The sequence below is a fragment of the Ascidiella aspersa genome, chromosome 5, assembly GCF_963924565.1.
Source record: "Ascidiella aspersa chromosome 5, kaAscAspe10.2, whole genome shotgun sequence".
NCBI lineage: Eukaryota > Metazoa > Chordata > Ascidiacea > Phlebobranchia > Ascidiidae > Ascidiella > Ascidiella aspersa.
Window position 1 is genome coordinate 29,399,207 of NC_139451.1, and position 9,917 is coordinate 29,409,123.

Genomic DNA, 9,917 nt, shown 5'->3' on the forward strand with positions numbered 1-9,917 from the left:
AGTCAGACGCCTTATCCATTAGACCATGCGGCAGATGCCATTTTATGCTAAAGTCGGAAATTTTTAAATTTTTTAATCAATTATAAAGTCGGAAAAAGTTGTTATGTTTTCATCAAACTAGTTTAAAAGTGACCACAGGGGGACTCGTACCCTCAATCTTCTGAGTCGAAGTCAGACGCCTTATCCATTAGGCCATGCGGCCGATACAATTGTAACTTTAATAAACGGCCATTTTTTTAATTTTTTAATTAATTGTAAAGTCGGTAAAAGTTGTTATATTTTATTTAAACTAATTTAAAAGTGACCGCAGGGGGACTCGAACCCTCAATCTTCTGATTCGAAGTCAGACGCCTTATCCATTAGGCCATGCGGCCGATGGATTTGTAGCTTTAATAAACGGATATTTTTAAAAATTTTTAATGAATTATAAAATCGGAAAAAGTTGTGATGTTTTCGTCAAACTAATTTAAAAGTGACCACAGGGGGACTCGAACCCTAAATCTTCTGATTCGAAGTCAGACGCCTTATCCATTAGGCCATGCGGCCGATGCAATTGTAACTTTAATGAACGCACATTTTTTTTAATTTTTTAATTAATTATTAATTCGGAAAAAGTTTTATGTTTTATTCAAACTAATTCAAAAGTGGCCACAGGGGGACTCCAACCCTCAATCTTCTGATACGAAGTCAGACGCCTTATCCATTATGCCATGCGGCCGATGCAATTGTAACTTTAATGAACGGACATTTTTTAATTTTTTAATCAATTATAAAATCGGAAAAAGTTGTTTTGTTTTCGTCAAACTAATTAAAAAGTGAACACAGGGGGACTCGAACCCTCAATCTTGTGATTCGAAGTCAGACGCCTTATCCATTAGGCCATGCGGCCGATGCAATTGTAACTTTAATGAACGGACATTTTTTAAATTTTTTAATTAATTGTAAAATCGGAAAAGTTGTTATGTTTTATTCAAACTAATTTAAAAGTGAACACAGGGGTACTCCAACCCTCAATCTTCTGATTCGAAGTTTGACGCCTTATCCATTAGGCCATGTGGCCGATGCGTTTGCAAATTCAACATTTGAAAATTTCAAAATAGTTTTAATTAATTGCAAATCGGGAAAAACTGTTATATTTTCTTCAAACTAATTTTACAGTGACCACAGGGAGACTCGAACCCTCAATCTTCTGAATCGAAGTCAGACGCCTTATCCATTAGGACATGCGGCCGATGCGTTTGCAAATTCAACATTTGAAAATTTCAAAATAGTTTTAATTAATTATAAAGCGGGAAAACCTGTTATATGTATACTAATTTAATAGTTGCTAGAATTATAATAATTAGATGTTGTTAGAGATAAGTTTATAAAAAAATATTTATAAAATATTTATATATTTTTTTTAAAATATTCATATTTAAAAAAATATATATTCTTCCTCTAAATGTTAGAAAAGACATGGGATAATTAAAAATGAATTTGTTGGTAGTACGTAGAATCACTTTGAAATGGAAGTAAAATGGGTAGTTACTATAGGTTTATTCAGAGTGTAACGATGTAAACGTTGAAGATCTACTTCCACCAATCGAAAATATATTTATTAAAATTCATGAAATAAAATTTAAACTTTAGTGCGTTGATATTGCATTCCTTTAAATTTAATTAAGAAAGCATTCGCTCAAAACTGTTTAAAAATGATTTCGCTTGCTGGTAAAGTTGTACTTGTAACTGGAGGAGCTTCTGGTTTGGGAAAGGCGACCGTCGAAAGACTGGCTGAAAACGGCTGCAAAATTGCCATCTTGGATCTACCGGAGTCGCAAGGCGCAAAGGTGGCTTCAGGTATCGGCGACGCCAGGTGTTTGTTTTGCCCTTGCGATGTGACCTCTGCGAGCCAAGCCGAGTGCAATGGCAGCGATCGTGCGCCAATGGGACAAGCTTGACGTGGCTGTGAATTGCGCAGGATGTCCGTTTTTTTAAGATCTACAACCACGAGACGAACAAGACACATGAACTGGAAGACTTTCGTCGAATAGTCGACGTCAATCTGACTGGAACTTTCAACATTGCCAGGTTTGGGTTGAACGCTAATGTAGGCTTACAGTTATAAAAAGCAGGGTTTGGCTCTAAAAGTAAATTTATTGTTTTGGGGTTCTTTGCATGTAGGCCTACCTTGTTCTTTACAATACCCATCAAAAAGAAATCCATTGGGGCCAGGTGAGCATTGTGGCTATTCAATGGTACCTCTTCTTCCAACGCTGTTGAATACCTGGAAGCCTACTTTGATCCACCCTGTTTAAAAGCTGTATACCACAAATGTTAAACTTTCTACACAGCGCACTGTTTTAACATCTATACCTACTTTATCAGGTTGGCGGCCAAGGAAATGGCAAAGAATCCACCGGAAAGTAGCGGGGAACGTGGCGTTATAGTTAACACCTCAAGCGGCTCAGCCTACTACGGTGTCGCCGGAACTACGGCCTACTGTGCGTCCAAGGGCGCCCTTGTCAGCATGACCTTGCCCATGGCACGTGACCTTGCCCCGCTCGGCATCAGGGTGATTACAGTTGCTCCGGGGAACTTTGACACTGCTATGTTTCAGTCAGTGTCGGAATCCATTCAAATTGCAGCTCTTAAGGACAACGCTTTTCCATTGCGTCTTGGATACGCCGAAGAATTCGCCCAATGTGTACAAACCATAGTCCAGAATCAGATGTTCAACGCTACAACTGTTAGTCTCGATGCTGGCTTACGGCGTTAAGATTTCAGGGAAAAAATCTCTCGAACTGTTTTCTGAAGTAATTATGATTTGTTCATTTAATTGCAATCTGGTAAAATTTGTTTAAACAAATAAGTGTACAGACTTCGAATTAATTTCTCCCTCTTGGCATTTAGATCTACAGTTTTGATTTTAATATGATAAGAGGTGCAACAGTTTGCTAATGAATATTTGTATATTTGTCCTTAAAAAACGAATAAAATACAAGTAGGGTAATAAACAAAACTTTTCTTTGTTGGAAAGTATAAACTGGCAATACTCGTACACACTTATGTATAAATATTTCAGTGCCAGAAAGCAAACCGGAAACCTTTTGATTAATTAAGGATTTAGTGCAAGCAAATCCAAGCTCGAATAACACCTATCGGTATGGTCCCGGGTTGTAAGGTCGAAGCTATAACCACGGCTTTGGTTGATTTTCTGATCTGGCACTTCCTGCAGAAATCCTTAATTGAACGAACAATGTCGGTTTGTCCGCGTGTAACGTTGATAACAAGTGTCTTATTTTTAAGTTTGGGCTGATGACAAGATTTATTATTTATTATAGGACCATATGTTAAAAAACATGTGTGACGTAAGACTTGTTTGTAAATTGCTGAGCCATACGCCATTTAAACTCAACAAATAATTTGTACAAGCTGTGAACGATAAACACTCACGCATTTCCTGCCATGGGTTCACAATCTATTACGAAAAGATTCCAAAATATGCAAGCAAAATTGTAAAAAATATACAAAATATACAGACATCCAATCCGATATAAAATGAAGTCGCTTTTATACGGCCAAATAAAAAATATTCATAAAATTGAAACATGTAAATTGTAACTTTCTCCATGTTGTTAAGCCAAAACGTTGTTTACACCAGTAACTTATCTGGATTTCAGTATTATTATTTTCATAAAACAACATTTACGGTATAAAACGCTTAGTTGTACCGTACATCAAAACGCGGATGAAATACACAATTAAATCGATACCACTACTTTATGCTATTGGCCATCGGTTCTAGTCCGATAGTGTCGACAAACAAATTTGTTCAAGTATTTAGTTACAACATACGGGCATCTATTAAATATACAAGTTGGTTTGCTTAATGAATATTTTTTAAGTATATTTTATGTCTCTGTGTTACACAGAATTTAACATTAAAGCGTTTTCACTCGTCTTCGGCATTTGGACAAGGAAGGTTGCAAGCCAGTGAGAAAACGTCGTCGAACACCTTCTTGAAATCCATTTTATTCCCACCATCGACGACAAATATGTGTTCTTCCGAGGAAGCAACCGACCTGGCTTCCTCCCAGTTGACTTTGTGATTTTTGCTCTCGAAAAAGACGTAGTAGATCTAAAACATGATCAGAATGCAAAACGAAACGTTGCCATGCATGTTTCTTAAATTTATTTAAACTCTTATCATGTATAACTTAGTCGTTAGAACCCAAGTGTAAATCTCATGCCAGGATAGCTAGCTTATTCTGTGTTCCGGTTACCAGCTTAACGAAGGCGCCCCAGGGGCCAGCACGGTCTCTTTGGGAGAAGGGTAACGAGGTGACGAGAGGATTCAAAGGACCCCCCGGGCAAAGGGGCATGCAAATAAGTTATCATTAGTCAAGTCATGGCATTGCTAAAGGATATTTTTGTATGTTTTATATTGACAGCTATAAAATAAGTTTTAGTCAATAACTATAGTTGGACACACTTTTTTAAATACCATCTTTTGAAATTTCTCCGTGATGAGCCAAAACCTTGTGAGCCAAATAATTTTTTTCCCGCCTAACTCAGAGTATTACAAAATTGTACTGTTATATTTTAAAACGACAGGGATAATGCAACCTAAAGTTAACAATAAAACTCATCATGAACCACGACAATTCAAGAAACACAAATACTGACTCATTTGTAGCATTCCAACCTCAAGGAAGTTTATGAACCATACAAAATTATAAATAAAATGAGCTATGTAAATAGTAGTGTATTTTTTTTATCAAATATAACAACCTTCATTAATTCTACGTATTCAAAAAGTGTATTTCGTTCAAGATTATTCTAACTCAGCCTTTAAGTAACCAAGCTCACTATACCAAAAGCATGTTCTCAGTTGGAGATTTATCGGAAGGAACATTGTTGCAATTAGGGATATCCGAAAATTCTGAATCGGAACGATGTCCGATACCAAGTGATAATATCGATAGTAGGGTAATATCGGATATCCAAATTGCAACACTAAATAACAATCCTATGGTAATAATTATCGTTTTCAGTCATATGTTAATTTAAACGTCATTTCGAAATTAGCATATTAACTTTAAAGGTAGCAGAGTTTCTGAGCATTTTTGCTTGCCAACCCGGAAGCATTACGTTTGTTTGAGTTTTATTAATTTGGCTGATTTAGCCAAAGGGAAGTCGTCTTTCAGTATCGGTTAGGATCGGCAGAATTTTTGTTTGAAATGTCTTGTATTGGAATAGAATATGACGTGTCATAAATACCTAAAGTATCAACCAATCGTAAACATTCACAAGAGAAAACCAAATCCTTACAGTTACTCCGTCATTCTTCAGCTCGGCGGCTGCAAGTGCGGCATTATCGTCTGATTCCTTCTCCACGCCCATGATAACACTGTGTGACCTTCTGCGAGGCAACTGACGGAAAATGTTTTGCCTGATGTAGCGAAGGGCTGCGCCAGTGTTGGCCGTGTTGCTAGCTGAAAGAGAAGAGGCATATACAGCAGCAGTTGAAACAGAAGAACGTGGGAGTAACAAGTCATGTGAATTTAATCAAGGTATAGATTGGTTTGTATGAAATAAATGTAGGTTGTGAGAATTTGAAGCCGATACAATAGTAGGTATCATTTAAAAAAAAACATAGATAAATATTTTATCAACTAGATAAATGTTGTTATAAACTTATGATCTAAGATGTCAATTTTTTATTAAGTTGTTAAACATTGTAAAAAAACAATCCCAATCATATCATATAGTATTCTATTCAATGAGCAAATGCTTTGTTTGAAAAAATGAATAAACAATCAATTCGCCTTGTTTAAGTGTGTGTAGCTATTATTAGAAACAAGCTAAATTATGTAAGGCTTGTACTAATGCTTTAAAATATAAATAGCATCTGGAAATCGCAAATATCAAATACAACATAAACTTAAGTTATAAAGCATTTATTACAATTAACCAGTGGCGAGATGACAAAGCTTGTCTTTTATGAACGTAATATATTAACACTTTGCGCATATCTGTAATGTAGCTTGATAATGAATCTCCAAGTCAAAATAATCGAGGAAATCCATATCATCCTGATGAAGACGTTTCGATATACTGTATCATCATCAGTTAATGTGATTAAAATAAGAGAGGTTTAGATATATTTCAGTCACAATAACTAATGATGACACCGTACGTTTTAATGGCGATGATTTCAAGTTATTCGCCCTTTTGGCTTTGAATTCATTATCATGCTAATATAATTCTAAATCGCAAAAAAATATTTTTAGTAGTAATTCTTGTCGCTAGTGCTAATATTTAATAGTAAATATTTACCCGATGGCTGAAAATGTCCAAGCCTATCAGTGTCGTCCGGCCTAACAACCTTGTACACTTTTTCGTTGAAGTAAACCCGAAAAGCTTGGTAATATTCCTCGGTCTGAACAAGTGTGCTAGAAAAAGTTGCATATATTTTATTTCTTTTTATATTCGCTTTTATTTAGTCGTTTTTTGTGCATTTGAAAGCAATTTTACCTGCAACTTGGACCAATGTTGGTGACTCTCTTCTCTTGGCTGTCCTCGCTAATGTAATGAACAAGAGCCACTAAATCCAGCGGAACATATGGTGGACACTCCTCTGCGGTGAGGTAAATTAAACAAAGTAATAACATCAAAGCCTATACAGAATTAGGTATAATTTTGAACGTTTCGAATAACTCTTTATTCATTTTCTACATAGTGTCAAGGCACTGTTTATTCCTAATATCAGTGCCTTCTCTCTATGTTGAAAATGAATAAAGGCGAAAGAAAAGGGTTAGGCGAAGAAAAAGGTTAAAAACCACTGCTTTATAGGGATTTTGGAATTTTTTTTGTTGGCTGGCTGGTGGCTGTATAATTTTTATTTATGAAATGGGGATTTGAAAATCTGTTTCGTGGGAAGGCCGTCACCATCAAAATGTATGCTACAACTGTACGAAGAAAATAAATCTTCATTTAAATAATAATAACCGATTTTCGCAATATTTTGCTTTAGATAGTAAACTTTATTATTCAAAAATATTATTCGAAACGTTCAAAGTCGTACCTACTTCTGTATGGGATTTTATATTCTTACTGCGGCTTACTACAAGTTCCAACCATTATGCTCCTAAATTACACAACTTGAAGTAAACTCGGGTTTCTAACTTAACTTTATCGCATTACGTAAGTGCCACAACAATTATTTCCGTCTGCTTTCTACAACGCTTCAAACAGGATTATGAAACCTACCATATAATTATTACTTTGAGCTTTAAAATGTTACAACATATTAAGTTACAAAACATATTTAGGGTCATTTTCGGATTATAAATTATGAGTAGGCGTATGCTAAATATGTGTTAAATTTTAAATATTACGTGCAAAAAAAATTGTATTACTTCCATGTAAATATTTAGATTGCACTTACTGATACAACAAGGCTTCTTTTCACTCCACTTTCCATTCCCAAGACATAATCGATCTTGCTTGTTAATGGGCAAACCCGTGTAACCTTTCTCAGTACATTGGTAAGTACACAGCGATCCCAGTTGATTTGCGTTCGAACAAGTCACTTTTCCGTATTCCATATGTAGCGACGGCATTGGACATGCTTTAGAGTTAACTGAAAGAATATCCGAAACCTTCAGTCCAAACACCGATTAAATGCAAACAATTACATAGATAACTATTGCAAGTCTAATCAGCGATTGCAGAACATTAAAAAAAAAATAATATAAGTTGATCGTTAGTTCAGGTATAAAATGTTTCAAGAACTAACTAGTCATTTAGTAAAATCAACACATGTATGTAATACCTTCACATCGTTCGTTTTCATTGCACGAATCTACGTCGCAACAGCACCAGCAGTGTGAAATATCTTGATCGTTGTTACAAGTGTAAGGGGTTCTCTCCCAATTCTGAGAAGACAAGCACAAACTTATAGATCTACATATATGGAAATATTTAACCAGGACGTAATGATATTCGAAATACCGCTTCATCTCATATTCAATATTAACAAATGTAAGATAGCGCAAAATCCCGATGGAATTTTTAACATTTCTTATTTAACCAAGGAGTCGGGATTTTGCGCAATCCTAAATTGGCTTGCCGTTTCGTTCGGTTGGGTCGCCGACTGCAAGTATATTTCACACGGTTAGATTAATTAGAATTGATTCTATGCAGTATATTCAGATTCTTATGAAGTTCCGGCAGAAAAAGGTAATTTTATTCAGATTAATTAAACATTGTTTTAAGGATGCCATTGCCCTAACTGAGTTTTGTTCACTGTAAGCTTACAAAACGTTTAATGAAGATATTTGCGTCAGCCACTGACCTTTTCACGTAAATAGTTGTGTAAGTAAATGAAAAATATTGATACTGTCACCTGTAATCGTTGATTTTCACAAGCCTTTCGCTGTTTGCATCCTTTCCATATGCTGATGTCGTTATAATACTTGCGAACTTCGGTCGAACAAACCTGAATAATCGGGGCTTAAAACGACTTGAATGAAACTGTATTTGTTTTCAGATATATCGCACAAATCTTATTTAATGTCAAATTTTGAAGCAACTCTTTCGATAGACGACGGGCAATGGATTTAAAAGGCATGATTTTCACATTTACTAATTATAATTGATATCCAGCTGTTAACGCCTGAAAATTGTTCCATGACTAAAAATCTCGTTTCGATCATCCAACTATTTAAAGTAAAATTCAATCATGTACATGGAACATGCAAGGCAGAAAATCTTGATAATACAAAACCTATAGGCCTACTTGATAATAGAAAGGAATCATTAACAGTAAGTTCGAAAGGTAATTCGAGGTTGCACATCCGACAAATTATTTTGCGATATAATATATCGAATGTGCAACCTTCAAAATCACTTACGACTTCAGGTTTCTCAAGCAACGACCTGGCAGCCATATTAACCTGATTTGCTGTGCGCCAACATGTTAAAACTCCCCTAAAAAGAGACGGATATGTGGTTTAAATAAAGTATAAATACTCGCCCGAAGTTGGATCGCGGGTTGAGAATTAATGTGAAATAATTTTTAACGCTTACATATTTTAGGGATATACCTCTGTGTCTCCACATTCGGTTATGTTTCCCATAGACTTGCAATCTGTAAAACTCGCGGCGTTACTGCACATCCAGCATTTGCTAGAAGATACTGTGAACAAGGTTTAAATATCTGAATACAATAACATATTCCTATAAGGTTTAAGCCATATACAAAATTGTGAATTACAATCAAACAAGCATTTGAATGCAGGAGTCGTCTTTATAACTAAAATATGTTTCCTATATAAAAAAAAATCATAAGATTGAAAACATAAAATAAATTTCTACCATAAAAGCAACTTACCGTAAAAAGGAAACAAAACTTGTAGCATTATTCCTATTAAAACACAACCAGTAACAGAACGCAGCATTTTGGTTTTACAATTCCATCCGTTGAACATCTAACAGAAACCTCAAATCTAATATAAAATTAAGCGGCGAAACTAATCCATATTCAGCGCAAGGAAAATGCTCAGCTTGCAGTTTGTTGTACGCCTCAGGTGCTTATAATTTGATACACGATAAGATAAGTTAAGCAATATATGTTTATTGCTTTGTGTTGACAACTAGCCAACAAGGTGTCAACAAAGATACACTATATTTCACTTTCTTGTTTAAGATAAAAGCATAAAATAAATAAACAAATGCTTGCCTTAATAACTCGCCATTTGGACAAGTGTTTACCAATCAACAAGAGTGCAAATTCTCAACTCTGGAATTTAATAACACCCAAAAGGCATCACAGGCTTACCGAATCTGTCGATCAATGATACAAGCAAGACAGGCTAGAAAACAACTGACCACATATGTGTGTGTATCTTTTATTGAACCCTTGGATTAAA

General features: G+C 35.3%; 1 protein-coding gene, 2 non-coding genes and 1 pseudogene across 3 annotated transcripts; 1 reads left to right on the forward strand and 3 right to left on the reverse strand.

Moving 5' to 3' along the window:
* Positions 1–301: 301 nt before the first annotated feature.
* Positions 302–374, reverse strand: Trnar-ucg (transfer RNA arginine (anticodon UCG)). The gene has a single exon. It is a non-coding gene; the product is annotated as a tRNA-Arg (tRNA).
* Positions 375–473: 99 nt separating this feature from the next.
* On the reverse strand, positions 474–546 carry Trnar-ucg (transfer RNA arginine (anticodon UCG)). The gene has a single exon. It is a non-coding gene; the product is annotated as a tRNA-Arg (tRNA).
* Positions 547–1,694: 1,148 nt separating this feature from the next.
* On the forward strand, positions 1,695–2,758 carry LOC146146128 (3-hydroxyacyl-CoA dehydrogenase type-2 pseudogene; annotated as a pseudogene).
* A 174-nt stretch (positions 2,759–2,932) lies between these two features.
* LOC146146129 (uncharacterized) lies at positions 2,933–9,657 on the reverse strand. Its single transcript, XM_083389607.1, has 9 exons — positions 9,380–9,657; positions 9,093–9,184; positions 8,393–8,485; positions 7,820–7,922; positions 7,433–7,627; positions 6,520–6,622; positions 6,322–6,437; positions 5,314–5,477; positions 2,933–4,120 (listed from the first exon to the last, which is right to left on the reverse strand). The coding sequence occupies exons 1-9, from the start codon at positions 9,474–9,476 to the stop codon at positions 3,935–3,937; spliced, it is 1,149 nt and encodes a 382-aa protein (XP_083245733.1). The 5' UTR covers positions 9,477–9,657; the 3' UTR covers positions 2,933–3,934.
* Between the last annotated feature and the right edge of the window lie 260 nt (positions 9,658–9,917).

What these genes read in the sequence shown, in the direction of transcription:
- LOC146146129 (XM_083389607.1), bottom strand. Translation starts at nt 9,476, where the DNA reads ATGTTCAACGGATGGAATTGTAAAACCAAAATGCTGCGTTCTGTTACT. An exon ending in TGAAAACGAACGATGTGAAG is followed by an intron (nt 7,628 to 7,819) that starts GTATTACATACA and finishes ATATTCTTTCAG; the next exon opens with TTAACTCTAAAGCATGTCCA. An exon ending in TGAAGAATGACGGAGTAACT is followed by an intron (nt 4,121 to 5,313) that starts GTAAGGATTTGG and finishes ATCATGTTTTAG; the next exon opens with ATCTACTACGTCTTTTTCGA.